Raw genomic sequence first — 27018 nt, forward strand, 5'->3', positions numbered from 1 at the left:
CAGATCTCCCAACTAGTTCCTACCCATAGGGGACACATAGCATGAGAGGGAAATGACATATCATGAATTACATATTCCTTGCCATTTGTAAGTTTTATGTCCCTGAATGTACTATAAAAATAAACATGCAGTTGATAATAGATGTAATATCAGCTGTCTTAAAGGAAATTAATTATATCCATCAAAAGTGAATCAGATTTGAAGTTTGTAATATGTAATTGATGATACACTATTAATTTATCTTTAAAAAAACAACTCACCCACAAAAACTCTTGTTCTTGAAACAAATATCAATTTTTATTTGTGCTCAAAAGATTTTGCTTTTATGTTTTAAGGGCTTGCTTTTTCTAGTGTGGCTTTTTAAAGATTTACCCTATAGTGCCTCTAGAAACGAAGAGAACATCTTTAAATCTTGTTTGATTTGAATGAATGAATAGCTAATCCCCGTCAGATGTTTCTTTAGAGAATAATATTTAGAAACTGTTATGGAATTTAGCTATCCTGGTTGATTCTTAGGTATGCTGTTTTCATCCCAGTTTTAAGGTCTCAGAGGTCAGCCAAGGTAACCATTTATTTTAAATCGTCTTTTGTTTCAGATTTCCTGTTGAGTTTTTTTTTTTAACTATTTCAAAAACCACCCAGTTGTGTCAAAGCTTTCCATAACCTCCAAATTCAAAGCCTCAAAAAAACTTTTACATATCTAAATGACTGTACCCTCCCACGGAAACTCTAACTAGAGCAGAATATGAAATTAGACATCATATTTTTTAATCACAACGAAACTCATGTTTAGAATTCTGTTGCCAAATATCTTCTATTTATGACACTTTGTTTCTTTTGTTTTTGTTTCCCCAGGACATTTGGGCTTCCAGGACAGTTTTGTCACATCAGGTGTTTTTAGTGTGACTGAGCTAGTAAGAGTGTCACAGAGTAAGTATAATTTTGCTTTAATTTGGTACAGATTCGCCTTTGGTTAGTGCTTACTTTTGCCTAGTCCTCCTGGAGACATAAATAGCTTTTAGAATCCCCTTTTCATTCGCCCATTGGAAGACTTTTGCCATGTAGTTTGTTTAACAGCCAGGAATTTAAATCAGGAAATTTTGATATCATTTGAATTGAGACAGAGGGAGAGAACTGAAATCCTGAGTGTTTCACATAGTCTCTAGTTTATCGTGTGAACCTGGTTTAAAAAAATTCTGAGGCTTCCCTGATTTTTAAGAAATTCTGCATTAAAAAAAAAAAAAATTGGTTTTGACCTTTAAAGAATGCTAATTCCCTCGAGCATGAGTGACACAGTACAGCGTGATCATTACCAGCCTGTCAATAATCACCAACAACAGTGAATTAAGAGTACCTGTCACCACCCTGTTCCATTGATCAAAGGGCCATTGATTGTATTTTTCTATGACATAATGCAAACAGTCCAAGGAGAAGGTACAGGATATTCTCACTCTTTCTCTTTCACACAGATAGGCACATATACACAGTTGCCTTCCCTCAAAAGTATCACTGTTTAATTTAAGCATACCTGCAATGACTATGATATTTAAAGTCCCAATAACAAGAAGAAAAATTAAATACCAAATATTAAAAATGTTATCCTGCTCCTACTTCAAAATATCACTTATAGATAAAATTTAGACTGTTAAAATTGGTTTCAAGCTAAATCAAATCATTTGTGGAATGAGGGGAAGTTTAGAGAAATCTTTCTTTTTAAGTTCATTTTACCCTCCTTTCCCCATTCACTGCATTACTGTCTTGGAGACTGGTTTCATGGCAAGATGTTAGGTCAAGCAAACCAAGCCATCCTGATCTCACAGTTTTGGATTCTGTCAGTTCTTATTTCTTAAGGCTGGAAGACTCTTAAGAATCCAAAAATAGGATACAAGGTAGGGGCAGAAGATCTGGGGGTAGAGGGATAGATAGAGAATGACTCTTGAGCATTCTCTATCTGCCAGGCACTGTGCTAAGTTGTGTGTGTGTGTGTGTGTGTGTGTGTGTGTGTGTGTGTTACATAAGTTATTCCTTGCCATAAACTTGTCAGATAAGAAATTACTCTCATTTTTATAAATGAGTTTAATTGTGGGTCTACTGAAGTCATTTACCCAAAGCCGAACAGTAAGCAAATGGTTAAGCTAAATCTGTTTAATGCTAGAATCCATGCTATTAGACTGGCCCAAGGGAACTTGAAGAAATCTACAATCTGAGGCTAGACAGGGAAAACAGCAGGAAGGTAACTATGGTGGTTAGAATTCTAGGAGTCATGGACCCTTGCTTGACTCAGGGGTATCATGTAGGGAGGTCAGAACCCTAAGGAATGAGTCATTAGGAGCAGCAGGTTGTGAGATAGAAGGTAGACGTTGCTGTCATATTATGAAGTATGCTTAAAGCAGCACCCCCAACCAGTGGAATAGAGACAAATGACAGTGTGTGTGTGTGTGTGTGTGTGTGTGTGTGTGTGTGTACTTACTATTTAGGACTTTTAAAAATGACCATCTCACATTTTTCTTGTAATTTTATAATAATAGTAATATAGACTGTATATGTCAGAATGTAATTGTCACTATGGCATTACAGGGAAATACATTCATTGAGCCCTTACTAGGATCTAAACATACCCTGAAAGAGGAAAAATCCTTTGAACTCTAAGATTGGAGCACTAGACCTTTTTAATCTACCCTGGCTGCTATAATGCTTACATTTAATCTTCATTACCATCAGTGTCCTGAGGCCTGGGGGTTGTACAGAAAGGCTCACGCTGCTCAGAACCAACCCCAGAATCTTGTCCTTCTTCCACTTTCTGTATGTCCCTTTAAGGTCTTGTATCCCAAGGCTGATCAGTTCCAGGCTTGATTAGACCTCCATAAAGTCTGTGATGACATGGTTGCCAAGTGAATTCTAAACCTGCCTTCAGGACTGCCAGAGGGTACGGCTGCATCACAGATTAAATTTGCAGAGGGACCTGGTTTTGTTTCCCATCGCTGTGTAGGGGGTTGAGCTGCTGATGCCTGGCATCATGAGCGTCCTTCGGCTCTTGAATGGTTTTCGATTCTGCACACTGCTGTGTAATCGCTCGAGGACTCACTCACACATGGCCTCGTGCTGACTGAAACTGTTTGGCAAGAGTAGGACTAGGCTGTGTCAGCTAAAACATGGCTTTGGGCCAAACTGCCAGCCAGGACCCCTCCCTCTTGCAGATCATTAATCCAGGTTTGTCAGGGTGTATGTCTCAAGATTGCCTTGGCTGCTGGGGTAAGAAACCCTCAGCTCAGGTTTCCTGACCCACGCACCTTCCTGAAAGACAACACTCAAGCCACACGATGGAGTTGACATCCTGAACCGTTCCTTACTGCGCTGCCCCCTTGCCCATGTGAGAAGAGCTAAGCTTCCATTTTAGAGGTGCAGCAGATACTTTATAGATGAGTGGGGCTAGGTGCACTCTGCAGCCTCAAGATGGGAATACGCTAACTGGCACATAAGTTGATTAAACACATGCTGTTAGCCCTATTAAGAGCATGTCCTAACACTAATATGAAAATTGTAGTAGCTAGCATTTATCATGCACCACGTACCAGGCATTGTGCTAGGCACTTTGTAAACATTATCTCATTCAGTCCTCCCATGGTTACTGTTATGGTCCCTTTTTACAGATGAAGGAGACCGCAGTGCTCAGAGAGGTTAAGAAGCTTGCTCGTTTTACTTTGCTACACTCAGCTAGCTGACTGCCCACATTTTTATCATGACCTCTTCTATAACTGCATTATAAAACTAAACAGAATACAGATATCTGTGCTTTCGTTAAATAATTGTTTCTTGTTAGGGTTGATAAACTTTTAGAATATTAATTTGTACATTAGAAAAAGGTTAAAACTATTTTCATGTAAACCAAAACAAGTCAAACACTTAATTGAACATATTTTTTCCTGGATTTATTTTCTGTTATGATTTTTTTTTTTAATGAACAGACAATTTTTAGAGGAGTTTTAGTTATATATCATTTTCAGTTAACAAAAAGTACAGAATTTCAATATACCTCCTATACAGTTTCCCCTATTGTTAACATCTTTTGTTAGTATGGTATATTTTTTACAGTTGATAAGCTGATATTGACACATTATGGTAACTAAAATTTCTAGTTTGCATTAGGGCTCACTCTTTGTGTTGTACATTCTATGTGCTTTGACAAATGCATAATGGCATATATCCATTATTACAGTATCATACAGAATAGTTTTGCTTCTCTAAAAATCACCTGTGCTCCATCTTTTTATCTCCTACTCCCCCAAACAGTGATCTTTTAACTCTTTCTGTAGTTTTGTCTTTGACTTGTGTATTTTTAATGGCCTCAATACCTTAGAATTTCTTCTACTGTGTTGCAAATTTTTCCTTATTTATTCCAGCCCTTCCCAGTCCACCATCCCCCCTGCCCCCGGCCCCCAACACACACCTAACTATGACCACGTATATGGCCTGGAAATTTCACATTAATGGTGTCCTTAGCTCAAAAATTTTCTCTTTTCTTAGCTTTTTAGTATTCAGTTTTTAAATTTGCCAACATAAATATTTATTTCCTCCAGGTTTCCAGTTTCCGTTTTTAGTTTTCCTCCTTTTAAATTTCAGAGTGGAGGGAGGTGCTGTTTCAGTATTTTCTTCACAAGGATTCACTGAAATAACTATGCGCTAAGTTTGTTGTTTATAATCATGTTACTACAGGGTGGCAATGGCAGAGAAACTCAAGAGAAAGCTGCTGGCTTAGCCTCACACATTCAGAGCTGAGGGTCAGGCAACAAGATTATTGTACTGATCAGATGCACGGAGCTGTTGGAATCACTGCAGTCTCCCACAAATTCCCCTCTCACCCTTGCCTCCTACTGCCTTTTAATTTTTTTGCATTATCTAGAGTTCATGAAAGGCAAGAAAGGAGAGTCATGTTTCTCTTAGCAGCAAAGTAAGTACTGTAGCATAAAAGTAAACGTGTAATTGTTCTCTTCCTACCTTTCCCCCCACGTGATAGGATCATCCGAAAGTTGTTCTGGTTATGTATTACTCTCTCCTGGGGGAGAGAGGACCACTAGACACCGTGTCAGAGAGAAAGAGGGAAGTCTTCTCTGCTTTGGAGGAGGAGGTTTACAAGCGCTAACAATGCGGTTCAGAATCACTAAAGTTGTTTTAGCATAATACTGTGAGGAAAGAGACAGGAACCATCTGTTGAAATGGCTCTGACATGATGCTGCATTTCAAACAAAGCCTTCTAGCAGCATTTTCAGATGGGTCTCTTTCCCATGAAGTTGCCACAAAGAGAGCCCACTCTACTAGCTGCTAAGCAATGCTGGTTAGATAGCTCTCTCAGTCAGTACCCACTCTTGTTTGTTTTATACCAGTCTTTTCCTCCAAGTGTGTGCTTTGAGGCTGTCAAATATTCTTCCTGGTGTGAACTCAGAAAATCCTCCCCCCAAATCCGCTACTTCTGCCCATTTCCTTCTAAAGTGCTGACTATTTTACTTTAAATTGGTGGAGTGACTCTGAAACCCTAAATACTTCGCTGGGAAAGAGGAAAACCACAAATACACATAGGCCATTGTGACTCTGGCCTGGCAGGTTCTAGTTTTCCAGCGGTGGTTTGTACAACCGAGCCGGCTGCAAGGGTTAAGTAAACTTCGTGGCTGGGGATGACTTCATGGCCCTGGAATTTTGAAAAGCCAGGGTTCTCAGTATACTGTGGCCAGCCTTAGAGTCTTTGGGTGTGAAAACCACTCTCAGTTACCCAGAGTGATTTTTGGTTCCTGTTGCACTGCTGCAGAATCTATTAAAATCCAGCAGCTGAATTGTCCTGGCTCTGCCGCAAAGCTGGGCTGCTGGGTGGCTTCAGGATTCCCGAGCCGTTTGTCAATGGAGAGTGGGAGTGAATGGAGCCAGGCATATGCCTCAGCCTGGCATGAGGTGGCACCCTAGTGGCTGTTTTCTGCCTTAGAACTGTGTACTGTTTCTATATTCTCACATAGGAATCGTCTGTAAGATCCAAATTGCAGTTCATTTTAAAAATCCTTTGTGTGTCCTTGGGTACCCATAGCCACACACTTGGAGTTTCTGGTCTGCTACTTAGTATGAACTATTGGCAATATTCTAACTTGACATGGCGGAGCTACTGCAATCGAATTAACTCAGCAACAAAGTATGATAAGAAAATCAAGCTCTTTGATAGGAACAAGCCGAAACTTGAACATTACAAAATGTTTTTGCAAAGAAGGACTCATCAGGAAATTGATATAGGTTAAGAGATGCCAGTTCTTTGGGGTGCCATTTAAATAGCTGCTGTATTTTAGATCTTTATTAAAATGAAATACATTTGAAACTTTCTTTTTTGCACTAGTGGCCTGTCGGTTCTTCTCTGTTAAGTAACACAATAGCTATGATCATTGCATGGAAATTAATTTTAAAAATAGGTTATATTCTTAAGCAAGCTCTCCTTTTGAAAGAAACCATGTGGGCTTGAGCATTAAAAGAAGAAACAAAAAGATTATAATAAAAAATAGACTGCAGCCCTAGCATGAACAGTGGCTATGACCTTGCCTTTTGTTTGCCATTACACAATTCAATGGCAGTCCACTCAAACTATGCTCTCGATCAATATCCTATTAAAGCAGCACAAAAAGTCTCCATAAACTTAGTGGTTAGCTATGTTTATAAATGGAACTCGGCATAATTAGATGGTCAATAGCAGGCTCTACTAGTAATTTTAAAATGAACATCACACATTTTCCATCTATAGAAGTCAATGGCACCTCTTCCAGAGTTTTTAAAGAAAACCTCTTAAGTTATGGAACAGAAAATACAGATTGGCTTTATATATTTTTTTCACTTTGCCTGTCTAAACCACCTTATCCTGAATATGTTATGACATTGTAAATGTTTCATTTCTACTTTTAATCAACTCCTGATAGAGGGATAAAATAATAAATATTGCCACACTCTTAGGAAGAAAAATGTCAGTCTGGCTGGTTTAATTTAGTGGGTTTCCTCTATTATAATCCAATACAATTTCAAAATAAATACTGAAATCGAATTAATTCAGGAAGGTGTTTTGTCGTATAATTTTTTCCTTTTAGTTTTTTGACATATTTGGGGTGAATATTTGGACAGTAAAGCTGGCAGCAAATGGAAAGAACTGGTAGTAATAGAAATTTTTGTCAAACTCTTTCTTTTGAATCTCAGCTCACAGTATGGAGTGGCCAAACATGATTTTTCTTATCCTATTCTCCCCACCCAATAGAGAGAGAGAGAGAAAAAAAAAAAGGAGCCTCATGAAGAGAGAAGTGTACCACCTTTATCTGCAATTCAGAATGCGCATATACCTTGTGTTCGATGTGTCCCTGGCAGTGGTGTTATGACCATCACATCTGCTGAAATTAGAACCGTGGTACAAATAAGCTCGTGATATCAGCAGATCCATCGATCAATGCTATACATGAAGATCCAGTCTTTTCTGTTACACTCATATTGCTACATACTTCCTGGGTAGGGCTGACAGTAAGAGTGCTCATATTAGGATTTAGGGGGCCATTTGTTCTCTGTTCTTAGCTAAAGTTCCTACTAAATTTACCAAATTATGAACATTTTTTATTGTAAAGATTTAACTCAGGGAGAAGCAGAAAACATAACATCCTGTTGTACATACTAATGTGTTATTGTGTTCTTTATTCGTACATTCCTCTATTTCCAATCTTTCCTAGGTAATTTGTTGGTTATACTTCCTATGTTAATATATTATATAAATTCTATATGCAATATGGCAGCATGGGATCATAAAATAGTCTAGGATATAGAGTTTGAGATTTGGCTCTGCCACTTATTAACTATATGATTTCGGGCAATATTTAACCCTTGTCAGCTGTGCTGCCATCATAGGTAAGTCATTCATTCAATCAGCAAAGCTCTAGTAAGTCTCAACTGTGTCCTGGGCCTAAGTCCGAGTTCTTGAAATAGTGTTCAAGAATTGAGAGAATGTCAGGTATCTAGCATAGAGTAGATACTCAACAATGGTAACTATCATGATTTTTATTGAACAAAGTCTCTGTCCCTGATCTTTCATTGTGTCCTCAGAGGCGATCCTTGAGCTGGCCACACTATCAGAAAATGTATTAAAAATATGTGTGTCTGTATGCATTTTGTATGTGTCTGTGTGTATATATAAATTAAGAAGGATTGATTTTAGAATTCATGTTTTAAAAATTAGTTTATTAAAAGGACCATTCCAGTGACCCTTTCAGAATCAATAATTCTGATAGAATAAGAACATGTCAATACTAGATCTAATTTATCTGCTTTAGGACACCGGAAAATTCTTGTTCTTCAAGTTTTTGACCAAAGCCTATGCTTTTTCATAATTATGGAATTTTCTCTTCCAGGGTACCTAATGGATAACAAGGTGTTTTAAAATTCTACATCTAACAGGGACACATTAACAACTTTTTAAGCAGCTAGCCACATCTTGGTCATTTTTGTCAGAGTTTTTTAAAGTAGTACTTAGTTTTATAATATTTGAAAATTTTGCTTTCTCTTAAATTATGGACATGAAAATTCTCTGTGAGTAACTGAAGCATGCTGGAAATTATTACTGACAATTTTAGTAAACCTTTATTTTTGCACTTATAAGCCTCAAATTTTTAAGAACAGATATCATATCTAATAGGTAACATTAAGGAACTAAAAGACATTTTCAGGATTTCCAAAAGCCTGATAGAAGTCCTATATTACCCCCAATGAGGCCACAAATATTATTGGCTAGAATATATTATCCTAACTACCTTTTGCTGATTACAAAGACTGTTGTTGGTGCCCCTACAGGCATGTCTAGGATGAGACTGTTAGAGTCCGTACTCAGCAAAGCCACATATTAGGTCAGATACTAGAACTGAGTTAATCCAGTGTGTAAATGATATGAATACATATTAGGATTTTTCAATAGATAGAGGAGAAAAAAATTAAATATTGTTTCATGTGTATATTGAGAACTGTTATTATAGATAGCTGGATTGGTAGGTCGGTGGGATGGGACTGTGTTATAGTTTGGTTTCCTAGCTAATGGTCAGATTGTCCCAGTACACTCTTGGTTAAGGGGCTTATGTTTAGAAGCCCTTCTATGGTTTATAGATCAGTCTGGTGAAAAATTCTCTTAGGCCATCAAATCCATTCCCTGTCAAGGAAGACTTAATCCCATGGCCGAGGCTGTATCAGATGCTAAACGGGTACCACATTTGACCTCAACCAAAAGCTAAGACAAGATGATACTCTAAAATGCAGAAAATCAATTTCAGTCCCAAAGGCAGAAGCCACTAATGCAGGAGATCAGTCAGCATTGCTTTCCCCACTGTGGATTGCTCTGTTAGACCAAGTGTCAAACCCTTTATCCAGTGAAGTACTGGATGACACTTGTAACTATAAAGACCTGTAAAAACAAAGAGAAGGAAGACGATGAGATAGAGCTTTGCCAGTTAAGTGGTAGGTGATAATTATTTTTCTATTTATATCTTGTTGGATTCATTTCCCCAGTAATTTATGGCAAAGGGAAAACAAGGAGACTAGAAATGTGGGTTTTACCTTTATTTCTTTGGGCAGATACATAGAGATACCTGGGTTCAAATCCCTGCTCTGTCCCTTGTTTAGCAGTGTGATCTTGATCATAGTACTTAACCTAACAACTAATTTTCTTATTCTCAAATAAGAATAAAACAAATACATATTCTATAGGGATGCAGTGAGGATGGAATGAGATAATTCAGGTAAAACAGCTATCACCTTGTCTGGCACATAATAAATGCTCAATAAATATTAGTTCTTAGCTATTTTTCATTAATAATCACATATAATTTTAGTTCAATTAAGTAAATATTTATTGCACGCATACTATGTTAAGTATCCTGCACTGTGTGCAGAGAAGAATACAGAAATAAGTTGAAGATAGATCCTTTCTTTATAGAGTAGATATCTAAGTTTCTTGAAACCCAAGACTGAACTTTCTTCAAGGCAATAAAGTGCCTGAATACATTTATTTTACAGATCGAACCCACAATAATGATCTATCAAAGATAAACCATCTTCATGGCTCAGAGTGGGGAGGAAGGTGGTATCAGTGAATAGTTCCTATTTTAGTAAAAGGAAAACATTATTTTTAGAAATATAAGTTCTTCTGTTTACCTCCTCTGATGCTGCAGGCATACATATTCCATAACTTGTGCTCACAAATGTGGACGTGTGAAAACGGTGCTCTGTCCGTGTTAGCAGATGCCTTTGATGGGGTTAAAACATTCTGCGGGCTTTTGGCACCTAATAATATATTTCATGAAAAACGTTGCTTAAATCTTATAATGGCAGGGAAGTTTATTTTCACATAGAGGGAAATCCTCATTTTAGTCCAGTGCCTTTCTTTTATGCTTCCATTCTGGAAACCCATACCCTTAGCCTGCATTTGGTCAGACTTTTCAGAAAGGAGGGGTAGAAAAAGGAGATCAGCACATGGTTTACAGTCCAGAAATCTGCTTGGCAAAGGAGTTGCTGAAGACTGTGGTGTACAAGCTGCAAAGAAAGTACCTTTATGATTGATTTCCATTCACGTCAGACTGACTGCAGTGTGGTCATTTTTCTAACCCGTAACTGCTCACACTGCAGCAGTCTGCTATCTGCAGGGTGTCTGAATTATAGCAGTCTATGTCTGTGTTACCTCTCACACAAATTACTTACGCTGGTTTCTTTTTCCATGCAAATTCGTCAGTTCTACAGCCCCTCATAGTCACAGTCAGGAAACTGGCCGAAAACACAAATTGATAAAATGAGTTAATTTTATTATACTCATTTTTTCTTTCTGAAAGCCCTCTCTCATAGGCAGTATTCAGGAAGCATACTATAGTAAAAGGAAGATAACAAAGGAGTCGAATTTTCTTGCCATAAATTACATTCCAAGTTAATTCCGTTTAACGATGATTCCAGATTTGCTAGAGTTTTCATACCATTGTGTTTTTACAACTGTGCCTTTGATACAAAGAAGAACAAGTATTTTCCCATGTTCACTCCTTTTGTGCCAGTGACATGAACTTTCTTACAAGATCCTTGCCACTAGAATGCAAAACAACACAAAACTGTGCTGGGCTCAGGGAACTGTACTGTCCTTGGATTTAACCTGCCCCCTCCCTGCCCCCCTCTACCACTGTCACAAAGTACAAGTTCCCAAAGTTTCAGTGAATATATAGATTATGAAGAGAAATACACGTCTACCTCTTTCTTTTCTCCAATAGTTATTTTATAAGTTAAAAATTGAGTGCTAAATTCTGATAGTCTTTTTTTTTTTTTTTTTTTTTGCAAGGAGGCGGGGGTCACATTCTTTAGTTGCCAGGCAAATCTAAGGAAGGGGCAACTGTGGCTGTTAATCTGTAAAATGTAAACCCTACGAGGGCAGGGGTTTTTATATGTCTGTCCACCAATGGATCTCAGGCATCTGGAACAATGCCTTGCCCATTAAAGGTGGACCATAAATATTTGTCGAATTTCATTGAATGCAGCCTTTCAGAAGACATGTGCCGTCAGCAGTAGGCTGGCCCCCCTAGTCATTTAGTTAATGCTCCCCACTGATTCCTGTTGAACAAGTTGTAAACTCAGTGCACTGTCATCTCCTAGGCAGAGTAGCTTGAAAATTTGGGTAGAATTTTTTTTTCGCGTCATCCTCTTTCCAACAATGCAAGCCTGAGCAGATTGTCTCTGGTGGATGGCAGGAGTTCAATAACCACAACCTTATCCAACTACTAATGTGTTCAGAAGAGCAGGTCATTAAGATGGTTGGCTACTAAAGTAACCCCTTTCCTCCAATAGCCCACATTACTATAATGATTCCTTAATAGAAAACCATTTATTAAGAAATGACACAAAGACTACATTCTACTCATGACAGGGAAGAAAGGGATAGGAGATGAATGACTTAGAAATAACATCTGAGGAGGCAAGTTCCAAAAGTTATTCTTTTGAGAAAAACTCCTCAGTGGAACAAAATTCATAGAAAGTTCAAGATAGAGTAATTACAGTACTGCTTATGAAAGTTGGGGACCCAGTTCTTACTACTTATATACATTTATAGATTTCTAAGTTTCATTTTGTATTGCTTTAAAGTTTGGGGGTGCAAATGGAGAGGATAATTATTTACTCTTCTTTATTCAAAGCATATTTTTTGATTATCATCGTGTATACAATGAGCTGTTTAGGAACACAAAAGAGGCTGCAGGATCTGTAGGGTTAAAGGTCATCTGGTATAACCCTTTGACTTCATGAACTATGAAAGTTACTTAACCTCTTTGTGCCTCAGTTCCTTCCTAGTGGTGGTGTGTAGATTCAGTGGGATGCTGTGCTTAAAGATCTTAGCCTAGCATCTGGCCCCAAATTGATGCTTAATAAATGTTAGTCCTTGTTATTGTGATGGTGGTGGCTATAGAAGTAGGTGGTGATGGTCGTAGTGGTGGTGAGTTTTTATATTTATTGTAGTTATTATTAGAATTATGAGGTCCAAAGAGCTTAAATGACTTAACCAAGTTACACAGGTGGTTATTGGCAGTGCTGGGACTCTAGAAGATCTCTCCCAAGCTCAGACCAGCACTCTTTCTATGCCCTAGGATGTCTATCTTTATACCCCTCAAAATACAGTCAATCTAGTTGGAGGGAAAATGTTATATATGAGATAATAAAAGAACAATAGTCTATGGTCAAGTATAAATGGCGAAAAATCAGGTTCAACAATATATAGAAAAGATAGGAAGTGCTGTGGTTAATCCAAAACTTCCTTAACACCCCCACATTTGATTGGCAGTGGCTATGTAATCTTTATAACACATGAGAAGGCAGTTAGTTGTTAGCTTCGGAAACTCAACATGACATCCCAGGCAGACATTGGACAAGTCATTTAACCCTTGACAACTTTTACTTCCCTAATTTATAGGACCTTTCACCACTATTAACTAAGAAACACAGTGCATTATATACATTTTATTGATACTTTGTACTTATTAGAATAATATGATCATTTGCTTATTTATGCTCTATTATAGTGCACAATTAGGAACAGGTCTTTTATACCTGTTTATTATCCTGGAAGAGGTGACAGATATGCATTGTGAAAATTCTATTTTCTTTCTTGACAGCCTGGTTTAGGCCTCCATTCCCTTTTTCTAGGACTCTTGAATCAACGTACCAACTTATTTCCCCATCTCCAGAGTCTTGATCCCCTTCTGTGCATTCTATATGCTGTTGTCATATTTCCTCAGATTCAACAAGTGTCTTATCACTTCCCTACTTAGAAACTGTCATGGATCCCACAGATCACTCAGTTTACATCCTACTTCAAAAGTTATGTACACAGTTTGTCATCTGCCTAGAAACCCTCTCCTATCTCCTCTCCCTATTTAAATCCTAACCGTACTTGAAGGCTTAGCTTAAGCACCAACACTTCTTGAAATCAACCCTATTTCTGATCCCATAAGCCAATTTGATCTATTACTCCTTTGAACTTTCCTAATACATTCTTTGTATTTTTCCTGGGAGATTGAATGCATTTTGTATTGTGTTAGATATTCAGGTGTTATTTTATCATTTCACTAGGTTGTAAACCTTGTGGGGACAGTGACACTATATACTTTTATATTATCTTAAGTTTAAGGCAAATATTGTATATGAGAGTCAAGGTGGTATGGTAGGAAAAGCACAGTTGGGGTGTCAGACATCCTTGAATTTCGATCCTGGCTCTCATATAACCAAGGCAAGCAATTTAACCTCATTCTAGGGCTTAGTTCTTCTCATCTGGAAAAAGTACTTTCCTGAAAAGGTTGTTTTAAGGATTAACTTAGATATAATAAAAGAAGTGCTTATCAAAACATGGCCCTAGAAGTACTATGAAAAGCCTGCCGAAATCCCACCTTTTGAGTTCTTAGTTAAAAGTCTCTTCCTGTTCAGATTACGGGCCCTGAGAATGCCCAACCCATTTTCAAGGACATTTGGTCGGTGACCCCTACCCTGAGATATGAGGCTTCCTCTTTAGCCATCGCAGTATCACTGAATCAGAATCTGTTTCTGTGAGCCGACCTCCCATGCAATACATGCACATAGATAGTACTGGGGCTTGTTTCCTTACAAGACTCTTGAAGAGGGCAGAGTTTGGGTCTGTGCGTTTTTAGGATTATTTAACCCAGGTCACGAAACCCAGTTTCATTTCAGAAATAAGGTTTTAAAATTCAAGACACACATAATCAGTTTGCCAAGCCCTAAAGTTACTCACCAGAAGTCCAACAGACACTGGGGGAAGAATCGCAGTGCTGCCAGGCCACCTGCTGCTGTTGGCTAGATTACAACTACAGTGTTCTAAGTGGTTCGCAGGAAGTAAATATACGGGAAAGTTAAGGAACATTTCTGTGGGCTTAATTATTTTTTTTTAATGTCTTCGAGAGATGAGCACACCATGTTTACACATGCATTTTTCTTCCTTTGCCCATTCTGGCTCCCTTGGCATTTTAAAAAGATAAGATAAAAGACATTTCCAGGGTAGAACATGATGGATAAAGTATTACATATAAGTGTAGCTGGATGTTTAGGAGTAGGCAGAGGGCCTCAGACCTCTTCTCTCAGTGCAGTCAAGTTCATTTCATTCACATCTTGCCCTGTCTTTCCTTCCAAGAGTGAGGGAATGGGACTAATCAGGTTTCCTTGGTACTCAGGAGTGCGGCAGTTACTCCATCCAGCTGAGACCTCAACACCATCCTGAAACCTGTGGAAAAAAATCTAAATCCAGACTCTTACACTGATCAGTCTTAGTCCTCTTTTTAGTTAATGACAGGTGTGAATCTCAAAGCTCCATGAAGGTACAATCATTAAGTACCTATTAAATGCCAGGCTACTAAAAAGGGTGATGGGTTATCCAGATTCATATATGAGTAACTTTTGAGTAATCTCTTCCCATAAAATACAAAATATTATAAAATAAAGGGGAAATATGCAAATAAATTTAGTATAAAAGTCAAATTAGGAAATGAGTAGTAAAATGATTAATTTGAGCTGTTTATGCTTATAGTAGTCAAGCCTAATCATTTCTTTTTGAGCTAAAGGAACTTCTTCCATTAAAGCCTATCATTCAGAGATCTGTTTGAATTTTAAAAAATATATGTAAATTTCCGTTTTTCATTTCTTAACAGTGACTGTTTTTATGTAACTGTAGTTATTATTAAGATTTAGCCATTGCTATTAACCAAACAACTAAGTGTTTATTCTTGAAGGTTGCTGTATCCTCCCATATCTTTTCTTGATTCCATTGTTTTATTATGGCACCACGATTTCCCCAAGCAATAATCCTGGGAACATTCCACACCCTCTCTTTCCCATTATTACCACATGCAAGAAGTCAACACATTTTCTTGATTTTAACTTTTAAGTAACCTTAGACCAAACTCCTCCTTTCCATCTCTTGAATTTAGCCCACACTCCTGTCTTGTCTTATTTAAATGACTCCACTGGCCTCTATGGTTTCACTGATTATATTCTTCAACTGACACCACACCCCCAACTATGCCTACTCTCACGACAGGATGATGTTTCCAGATTATAAGTATAAATTTGGTGGTAGCATTCTCATACTTTGTTAGTTCTTCTTTGACTAGGAATCAATTCCATTTGACCAATGCTACTGACTGCCTCCTGGTGTCAGGGTTTGTACTAGATGCTTGCACTATAACCCCAACAGTCCCCAATTATTGAAGAGTGTGATCATTGTATCTATTGTTTCTGTTTTTGCATAATCTTACAAAAGGAGAGATTATTTACACTTATATAGTTGTACCACTAATTTTACACAGAGTTGTTTTATAAGATTGGTAGATGTTGTTTATTCATTTAAAAATACCGGTTATGCAACTACTTAAAACAAGGTATTTAGACACTCTAGGTAGAAAATACAGGAATCACATCTCACATAAGGGTCAGCTCTGAAAATCACTTATAGTCAAAATTGTCCTTGACAATTTCTTAAATCAGAAGTCAGCAAATTCTTCTATGGAAGTATTTTCTGCTTTGTGACCCATTTAGTTTCTGTCACAGCTGCTTGTCTCTGCTCTTGTAGTGTGGAAGCAGACACAATACCTAAATAAATGGGTGTGGCTATGTTCCAGTAAAAACTTTATCTATAAAAACTATGACTCCGACAGTAGTTTGAAGACCCTGCCCATGTGAGATGAATATTAAAGTAAAGGTGTGTACAGGGTGCTGAGGCAATTCAGAGTAAGGAGAAGCCACACCTTTCTCATTGCAAGTACTTAAAAATGGGTGGCCTAGAAAGATAAATTTGCAGTTCAGAACTAACTCCAAAATATAGATGAGTGGAAGCTATCAGGATCAGACAAAGTTAGAAAAGCCTGAGAAATGTTTTGGCTGGTCATTGAAGAAAAGTTTCAGAACAAAACATGGAGGTATTTTTGTTAAAAGCATCCAAGAATGTTACAACCTCCATGACAAGTCATCATTTAAAAAAGAGACAGAGAGAGAGAAAGAGAGCAAGAGAGAAAAGGTGAAAGGTACATGAGAAAAATATGTTTTTCTGGTATAGACTATTTTTCCTGTCAACATACTTTTGAGGTCAGAGTTTATTACTGATTATTTTGGATAAGCTTACCATATAAATTTGAAAATAAAATGTGTTAAATGCAACAGTGAAATATACTCTCATTGGTCTTTTATTCATAGAACTTATGTGGTTTATATATTTTTTTTCTTGTTTTATTCTAGCACCAATAGCTGCAGGAACTGGCCCAAATTTTTCTCTCTCAGATTTGGAAAGTTCTTCATACTACAGCATGAGTCCAGGAGCAATGAGGAGGTCTCTACCCAGCACATCCTCTACCAGGTAATGTGACTAATGACTCTTAAAAGGTCATGCTTCATAGTACCACACCTTGATTTTAATTCTAGGCCTGCTAGGCACTTAGCAATGTGCCTATAGCAGTGAAGGTAGTAGAAAGTGGATTCAGCCTCAAAAGACTTTTAGTCTCATTGAGGAGAGAAAGCAAATTCACATGTAGCAGAAATACACACACACCCATCCATCCATCCATCCATCCATCCATCCATCCATCCATCCATCCATCGATACCAGAAAGTAAAAACAGTAAACTAAATTTCGTGACAAAGGGTAAAAATAGTTAAAGAAGATTTTATCCAAAAAGAGTGACTTGTGCTTAGGTATAAATGTTGGTTAGAGTTGGTGAGATGGAGAGGGAATGGAATGTTATTCCATGTGGGGTGAAGACATGAGCAAAAGCCCGGGGGAAGGATGGATGATGAAGGTAGCGTGTTCTCGGGAAATTAAGGACAAGGCTACTAACGGAAAGGGTGTATGTCTTGGGGTGTTTGGCACAAAGTTGACACTGGCGACACCAGTCCCAGGCCCCATGCTCACAGTAGACATTGCAGCTCAGTCTCAGCTCTTCCCTACTGAGCCTCCAAAGGTCTCAAAATCCAGTCTATTAGAGTTGTCCTAAGAGATAAGCCTAGTTGATATCCGGGTGTGAGGTTATAAAAATGAATGCAGTCCTGTGGCAGAGTGGGGCTGGATCGTAAACCCCGCTGCACCAGGAGACCTTTAAAAAAGTAAAGCTGGGAGAGCACAAGCAGATAACAATTGCAGGGTGCTTGATCCCCTTGAGGTCACAAAGCCAAAATCAAAATGAAGCGTTTTGCAAGATCCTGTTGTCTCTAGATAACCTGGGCCAGAGGGAAAGGGATTAGGCATTAAATCCACAGTATTCTTTTACAAATTGGCTTTAGCACTGGACTGTGACAACAAAGAAAAGGATGGTGCAGAACAATCTTTAATGTTTGTGTACTTTGCAGAAAAACATTGGACAAAGGCATATTCCTCCGAAAGCAAGTACCAGAGTTTTATGATTTGAAACAAAGTCCAGATTATATAAATTTTCCTTGGTGGAGACTCAGTTTTACCTTGACTTTATGTATTTTAACTATCATTACAAAAAAAAAAAATCAGCTTAGTTATCACCAATATCTTGGAAGAAATAGTTATTCTCTAAATATTATCACCAAATCCCACTATCATCTTTCATGTTATTTAAATGTTCCTCTTCGTTCACTGTCATATCAGCTCCTCAGGAACAAAAAAGTCTGAAATCCAAAGTACATTTATAATAAAAGAATGAGATTGTGAACACAATCGGGCACTAATACATTTTGAGGATTTTGAATGTTTACTGATGGAAAACACATTGTGTGTAACTGCACTCAGTCAACATGAAAAAGCTTTGCAAACACTTGTGTGCAGTGATTAATTTAAAAGTTGATGGGCTGTTTGTTTTTCATACATGTGCTGCGCATGTACCATGGACATCCCAGAAAGTGCTCCTCATCCCTGTCCTTTGAGTTCTCCAGCTGTTTTGTTGCCTTTTATTGTGACTCTGATGGAAACCTGGTTAATAATGTCATTGAAAAGGCTAGTGTTGTTTATGTATTCTGCAAATAACTAACCCTGATAAGGAGCTAATTATAAATAATGTCGGTAGTTAATAACTCAATAATATGTTTGTTTTACTCTCATTAGGCTCTCTTAGGATGATTTTTAAAAAATTATTCTTTAAATATATAGACTCAGCAAAATTATCTGTGTACAGGTTAGAAAATGTTCCCAGAAGTATATCCCAGATCTACATATAGAAAAGTTCATCAATCAATCAATATTTGTTCATGTTGTGCAAATATTAATTGGTCACCTACTCCTTGAGAGACATCGTGGTAGTTACTTGACATACCTGGTATGATTTAATCTTCATGATAATTTTACAATATAGATAGTGTGCTATTTCAGAGTGGATCAACCCAAAGATCAGAGAAATTAACTTGTCCAAGGTCACAGACCTAGTAAATAGCAGAGTCCACATTCAAACTCAGGTCTGTTGAAACTTAAATAACATGCTATTCTTGCATTGAATACTCTTAAGAATGGGGCTAACTCTTTCAGTAAGGAATATTAGAACTCAAGACTCCCAAAAAGGAGTATCTAACACCCCATCTTCTCCTGGGCACTTAGCATTTGCTATCCTGAATTATTATTACCACCTTTGAGGTATGTACAGGTCCTGCCTCCCCATCTGGACTGTAAGGCCCTTAGAAGACAGTGTCTAATTCTTCTAATTCAGCAACAGACATTGTCAAGTACCAAGGATATTGTCCTCGGCAATGTGGATATAAAGTCAGATAACAGGAGTTTTAGTGGTTAGAGAGTGACAAGTAAATGGAAAATTTCAGTTCAAGGTACTATGAACACTTTGAAAAGAGGCATTTTGCAATTTTGTGGGTACAAGGTAAGGCTTATAGGCTTTGCACATAGTAGGGAATAAGTACATATTTGAAATGAAGGTAATAGCCTTACCTTAATTTCTAAGTAGAGTTTTTAGGAACACAAGAACAAATTCTACACACAAGAAGAGATAATGCATCACTCCTTAGAACAGTATTTATCCTCCCTCTTCTGTAGAGACCTTACTGCTGCTTTCCTGTTTTCTTAAACTATTTCAGTGTGCTAGAAAGTCAAGAGCAGGAAACCAAAATCAATGACTGATTCATTTCTAAATTTTTTTGTTAAAAAAGGAGATTGATAGACATTAATTGTAAGTTCTTTACCACTTCATAGGAAACATCTCCAAAATCATAAAGAGGTAGCATAAAAATTGGGATAAAATATACTTTTGTATTCCAAAGAACTTTGTCAAGATAAACCAACTGTCAAGTTTGTGAAGTCAGTCAACTTTGTTTTGAAAGCCCTCCACCTGTCCATCCTGGCACTTCTGACTTTTTTACTCCTGGATCTTTTTCTCTCTTCTATCCTGTACTTTCACCCTATAGACATCTATCTTGTGTCAACCCTTGAAAATTCTTGTTTTCAAACTAAAGTTTCAGCTAATAACTGCAGATTCTTTCACCTATGTGATTTAAAATCTACATGGAGTATTTGCATTTTATTAGTGGAAACCAAGGAAATCAAGAGCTTGACAAACTCAGAAAAATATTAATAATGAGAAAATGATGGGCGACAGAGTTGGCTTTTGGGGTCAGATCTTTTGAGTAATGACATTTAGGTGAATCCTTGTCACTGGGAGTCATATGACTCTTTCTAAGTCAATAGCCCAAATCAGCAGTTTTTGAGCATATGTTGTTGGCCAAACACTGTGGAAGGCACTTGAGATTAAAAAATAATATTGTCTCTCCCTGCAGACCTCATTGTCCCTTTAGAAAATACAGATCTTGCCTTTTATTTGCCAGAGAACATAAGGAAACTACTTATTTCTTTCGAACTTGTATTCTTCCAACTTCTAAAATGATTGCAAGTAGCTTGAAACACAACATGTAATATTAAGTACAGAAAGAGAGGCTAGAAACCATATAGGAAGAAGATAGATTATTATATTCCTTAAATTTACCCCAGAGTTTCCTGGTTGCCAAGGCGAGAAGGGGAAGAAACAGGTTATACAATCTGCATTTTCTAATAAAAGGGAACAATAGACATATATTTAAAGAGATCTAATTTTTTATGGCTTTATGTATTAGTAGGAATTTTTGTATATATCCTTTAAAAAAGACTTCTATGCGATGCAGTTTTACATAAAATATAGAAAAGTTTTCAAGTGACTATTTTTGACTGAGCTTCCAGGAAAGCCAAGCAAAGAACATTAAATAAGCTATTATTAAAGGTATTTTCTTTGGATATTAAGCTGGCATGCAGCAAATACGTTGCTTTCCTGGACTCTGGCTTTAATTAGACTAGAACTTAAAGGCTAAGAATACTGGTGTGTTGACTTTAGTAACTAGAGTTTCTTGCCCTAAATTGGGCCCTCCACATTTTTTCATTAGGATTGCTGTAATGGCCTGTTACCTGTCTTCCTGCCCCAAGGTTCCATCCCTTCTTTTCCCTTTGCTTTTCTAAACCTATCACCTGCACAATTACCAGAATGACCCTAAAATATGACTCTGATGTTACTCCGTGTTTAGACTTTTGCAGGGAGTTTCCACTGCTTATAGGATAAAGTCCAGACACACAATACCTCCATAACCTCCACCCCCATGCCGCCTTTTGCTGTGCCCCTCCTTTAACTTCGGCCGTACCAAACACGTGGCAGCTCCCTGCACATGTCACACTTTATTCATGATGTTATTTCTACCTGAGATTTACCTCCCTCCAGGGAGTGATGTTCAAAATACCCGATGACCTGGGTGACACAAGCATACCAACTAGAGCTTGGGCTCTGCTCTGAAATACCCCTGATGTGCCAGACATTGACCCTTTAGGTGTTGGCTCATGAGGCTGTCCTAGGACAAACAATGAGTGGCCAGGTTGGGAGAAACTTATGGGGCTTTAGACACTTTGTCAATTGGTAATAAAGTATTTTAATATATTAAAATCCAAACTGGCTGCCTGAGTGGCGCATCAGCTGAATAACAGCTTATCTCTGCCCTGTTCTTCTCTTTGCTCCATCTCATTGACACTCATTCTCACAGTCAGGAACCATTTCCTCTGGGAACCTTTTTCTGACCTCCCAGGTGCATCATTATTTCCTTTCTCCAGCAACCCGTTATATCCTATATGTGGTTTCATTGTAATACCTGTATTTCTATTTTACACAAGTCGTTCACCACTCTGTCTTCATCCCCTAGACTATAAGCCCCATGGAGCCAGGAGCCACGTCTAATTCATCTCTGTATCTCAGCATTTAGCACATCACCTGGCATATAGGAGGTACATAGTAAGAGTTCGATGAATGAAAATGTATTTAAAATTCTGTACCCTGACACATGAGGAAGAGATTTCCCAACAAGCATTCCCACTAGGTATGAAATCTACCCATTCTGGTATGTTAGTGGCATAATCGATTAAGACACGACAGCATTAGCAACATGAAGTTTCACTACCTTTTACCTTTTACTTTCTCTTCCTGAAGTCTCAAATCAGGAGAAAAAAGATTCAGTCCTATAACTGGAGCAAATGGAAACATTCTGGAAATTTCTCAACCATACCTCTCCAAAAATAAAAAAATAAAAATGAAAGATTCCTACCGTGATTGAATAGAACTTCATTTTGGTAATCTCTTTGTAGAGGAAGGGCATAAAAGTCATGGGTCACTCTTTTTCCATGTCATTCGTTGTCACAGGGAAATACAGTCCTTCCTCCTATTTTTGTCTCTTTTGTTCACTGCCTTATCTCTAGTATCTAGATCAGTACCTGGACTACTGTAGCTGTGCAGTAAATATTTTTTGAATAACCAGATCCATGTAGAAGATGAGAAAACATGGCCAAAAAAAAAAAAAAAATCCAAGCTTCTTTTGAAGGGTCATGCACCCTGGTTTTTATCCTTTCCAGGGTGCCCAAAGGGACTGACTTGATGACTAGAGAAATTGCCAGTGGCTACATCCCAGCAACAGCCTGCAGAAATATGAAATGCGAACTTACTATCAATACTTCCAGGTGGGGACAGGAGTGGGAGCCAGACACTAGTTCCTCAAAAGAATGAGGAACAGGATGTGGCAACAGCAGCAACTTGAGTGACAATAAAAATCAAACCCAGACATTTGGAAGAACACTGATCCATGACTATGTTCCACATCCAATGACTCACAAAACTGAACAAGAGCCTAAAAGAGTCCCAGAATTACACTGAGTTGCCCAGTCACTTCCTCTCTTGGCTTTCTTTCAACCAGAGGTGCAATGTCCAAGAGAAAGGTGGTTTGGATTGCCTTTAAACATGTACCTGTGTGTTATTTCAGCTCCACAAAGCGCCTCAAGTCTGTGGAGGATGAAATGGACAGTCCTGGCGAAGAGCCATTCTACACAGGTCAAGGGCGCTCCCCAGGAAGTGGCAGTCAGTCAAGTGGATGGCATGAAGTGGAGCCAGGTAAGCAGGGCGGGCAAGTGGGCATGTGGCTGGCCCTGTGCAATCTACATGTGCATGGGGGGCCCACACTGTGCATAAATGTGAAGAGAGCAAGCTCAAAGCAGTTGACTTTTTGACTTTTTCACCATGAGCACTTGTTTGTATCTGACTGCCGTATTTATAAAAGGGTAGCAGTGAAAAGCAGCAATTCAACTGAAATGAAAGACTGGTAAGAATGGTACGTGAATTTCTACTCTGATGTATTTTCCCCTACACTGCAATTCAGCATTCCATTTGCTTTTGCTATTGTTGTTATACTAACTGCCTTTTGGGTTTGGATTTTTGAATTGTCTTTTAATAATCAAAATAAAAGTATCAACTTTTTCTACTGGATGGATAACATTAGAAAGGGGAATGGATTTCCTGTGTTATAATTTATATAGTACTTGGATTTTTATATAATGTGAAACTTTAAAGTATTCTTTTTCTATTACTGAATATTATTATGATTCTTTTTCTATTTAAATGAAACAGTGGTATTTATGTCCGTCTTTACTGAACTAAGCAACTGATGACTTCTAATCTCACCTCCCAGGGTAGTCTAGTCTTGGCTCTGGAATTTTGAGAATAATGTGAATAATTCTGATAGCAGAAGCTTTTTGAAGTCTTCTTCCATGTCTAACCTCCACCGGACAAAGGGAATCTTCTGCAGTGCCTTTCCCAGTATGCAAGGTCAAGTGGGTAAAGAGGATAGGATGCTGGCTTTGGAATCAGAGGGGCAGAATGTAATCCTGGCTCCAGCTCCTGATGGCTGCATAATTATGAGCAAATTGCCTAACCTCTTTGAGCCTCTGTCCCTACTTTTATAATCTGTCAATAACAATAGCTGTTTCAATGCTGTTGAGAATTAAGTGAGGTAACATACATAAACCACCTAGGAATTATACCCAGTACAGAGATAAGTTTGAAAAAATGTTTTCTGACCATTCTCCCCCACCCATGCCTCAGAGTAATTTCCTGCAAGAACAGATGAACACCAAGAAAATCTCAGAACTAACCCCTTCATCTTCAAATCTTAATTCCTTTCTCTCCTCCCTAACATCAAAAGGGTGTGACTATAAAGGGATAGCATGGGGGAGATTTTGGGGGGTGATAGAACTGTTCTATATCCTGATTGTGATGGTAGTTACAGGAACCTGTGCATATGTTAACATTCACAGAAATGTATACCTTCTGCCTCCCTTACCTGCCCCCAAGGAGTTTTACTGTATGATAATTCAAAACAAAACAAAATCTCAGGCCCCACTGGCTGCGTCCTTTATCTTGCTCCCTTTACTAAAATGCAGAAGTTTCACTTACCCTTGCTTAATATACCTAATCTCCTCACTCGACTCATCATTTATTTATTCATTCACTCATTCAGCAGTCTTCATTGGGAACTTTCTCTGGATGAAATGCTGTGCCTGGTTCTGGGAACTCAGGGATGAATGAGAAGGCTGTGGCTCCTGCTTACAAGGAATTCACAACCGGGGGGTGGGAAACAGACACATCAGAAGCACATGATGCGGCGAGATGGGAAGTGCAAAGGATGGGGATATTAGCCTCTGGTGCCACCGTTTTCTGTTTTTACCAACACAGCACTCAAGATGTGGTGGGTCTTCTATAAAGGTCATACATCAGCTCCACTCTACGCAGTTCGCCTAAAGTGGTTAAGAAATAAACCCAGGCCTAAATGAAAATGAATATGCTGACTCCTTATTGCCACTAACTGCATCATCAGCACGACCTCAGTATAGTGCCAATGAAAAGTTTATGTGCTATTAAAAAATTAAAAGATGTAAAACTTTTTTTGGATCCATCTTAAAAGGCTGATTAAAGCCCTAGCCAGTTTACCTGCTTCAGCGAAAATGAGAGTCAAAATATACAGGTTTGGTACATTTGTGCTTGAGTATGGTGCTGATGTAGTTTAAGGTATCTCAAAGCTGTTTTTATTGTGCTGATATACACGAAGCTCCTTCACCATGAGACTGTTCTTTGGGTCCTTAAGTAGAAGATGGCTATGGGGCATATTTGGGATCAGTGGGGTTGGTTGAATATAGAGTACTTTGAGCTAGTAACTCTTACTCAAGGTAATTATTTCTCTATCAGCATGTTACATAAGGGCCAAATAATCATGAACTTTAATGTCTGAATACCCAAATTCTTTGTACTCATTAAATAACTAAAGTTTAATGGCTGAATCTTTTGGGGAGGAGAGATAGATAAGTGATAGGTAGGTAGGTAGATAGGTAGGTATGCCATATGTTATACACACACACACACACACACACACACACACACATATTGACTAGACTGATTTCTCATTCTCTATCCCTATGTCATTAACAGAAAAATGCAGTTTCATGGTATATGTAAGTGAGGGGTGAGGGAACAGTGGATAAATTTACATTTGGCCACATTCAGTGTAGAAAGTCATAATTGAAACAGGGCCTGAGGGGACATTAAATCTCAACCAAAGGATGTTATACACGTTCATGGTGACTTTGGTGTCATTAACTCACACCAGCCATTTTAAATGGATAATTTATGCTGCCAGATGGTCCTTTTGGGGGATTTTCCATCTAGCCCAATCCCCTTTTTGGCACAGGGAACACCCTTATGTTGTTCCCACACTGATCGGGGCCTCTATGGCTTTTCCCCAGGGGTACAGTTCATTGAGTGGGAGGCTTTTAGTGGTTCACTCATGTAAATTACCTTCAGAGCATGTTGGGAGTTATGTACATCTGAACGCTCCAGCAGCCTCTTGGTTGCCTATATTTGGGATAATTCTCTCAAACATGTCCTAAAGGATACTTTGTTTATGCCTCAGATGTGACACAGGGAGCAAAGCCTGTACTTACTCCTCACTCAGAGAGCTTTGCATCTGTTTACCTGCCCTCAAATGCTTTTCCAGAACTCCCCAGCCAAAAGAGGGACGAAGGTTGCCAGAAGAGACAAATTTCCTTGAGCAACAGGAAGGCTTTGGAAAGTAAAACAAACCAGACATGCAGTAAATTACATGGGCTCTTTCAAATGTCTTTTGTAGTATCCTGTTCCCCATTAGTTTATCTCAGCACTTTTAGTGCACAGCTCTTATTATCTAGGAAGAAGGGCATAGGAGATTAAAGATGATGTTAGTTTAAAAACATCAGACAACCTCACGCTAACTTTTGCTTCTCTTACAATGCTGCATTTGTTCCCTCCACTTAGTTTCATTTCTCTGTTATCTCAAAACTGGGTTAGATTCGAAGCTTTGAAGCTAATCACGCACTGATGAAATGGGTTCTATGAAATTCTATCAAGCAAAAATGCGCATGCCATCGACTGTTGTTTATTTATACAAATGAAATATTGCAGAGAAACTGATAATACAAATAAAGAGGAAGGAAACCAACAGCCAGGCGCCTACATTGGGTCAGACACTGTGCATGGTGCTTTCACATATATAGTAAAAATTATAGTTACAATTATTTGAGTACCTACTGGTACCAGACATCTTTTTTTTTAAATTCCCCTTTTCTAAAATATGCAAGATAGAATGATTCTGCCTCAGTAGAGATGAAAACTGAGAATTATAATTCAGAATGCAGTCTTCAAACTAAATCTGATTTCAGAATATAAGTCTTCTACATCCAATGACCTCTTTTATCATAAACATTTATGCTTGTTTTTAAAGGTTGCACGTCCTAGGGTCTTATTTAAATTAAAAACATAATTAAAAATAATAAAATCAGAAAGACCTGGAAAACCTCCCACTTTCCTTATCTCCAGTCCTTGTTATACAACATAGGCTGGAGGAGGGATGTGGGCTATGAAATACACATAGGATATGATATATAAGCAAATAGTATTAACTGTTAACAAAGTGACATATCTGTTGTTTTTGCCCATAAAATCAAATACTCCTCAGCATTCGAATCTGTGTTCAAATAATAGCTCGTCAGAGAGGGTGGCTCCCAGTGATCTGAGATAGCTGCTGAGGCTCTTCTGTCATCCCATAATTCATAACTCTGCTTCCCTTTCTTCATACCACTGT

The 27018-nt window shown here is 38.2% G+C and overlaps 1 protein-coding gene across 8 annotated transcripts in view; it reads left to right on the forward strand.

Annotated features, from left to right (window-relative positions):
* Nucleotides 1-27018, forward strand: part of NFIA (nuclear factor I A) — a 352559-nt gene that overhangs the window by 232238 nt on the left and 93303 nt on the right. For all 8 annotated transcript variants that reach the window (XM_036228703.1, XM_036228766.1, XM_016140371.2 and 5 more), the window contains 3 exons: nt 856-930; nt 16798-16915; nt 22837-22964. In XM_036228703.1, the coding sequence (XP_036084596.1) occupies nt 856-930; nt 16798-16915; nt 22837-22964 (321 nt within the window). The remainder of the gene's footprint in view (nt 1-855; nt 931-16797; nt 16916-22836; nt 22965-27018) is intronic.

Source organism: Rousettus aegyptiacus, unplaced genomic scaffold (assembly GCF_014176215.1).
Source record: "Rousettus aegyptiacus isolate mRouAeg1 unplaced genomic scaffold, mRouAeg1.p scaffold_m13_p_1, whole genome shotgun sequence".
Classification (NCBI taxonomy): domain Eukaryota; kingdom Metazoa; phylum Chordata; class Mammalia; order Chiroptera; family Pteropodidae; genus Rousettus; species Rousettus aegyptiacus.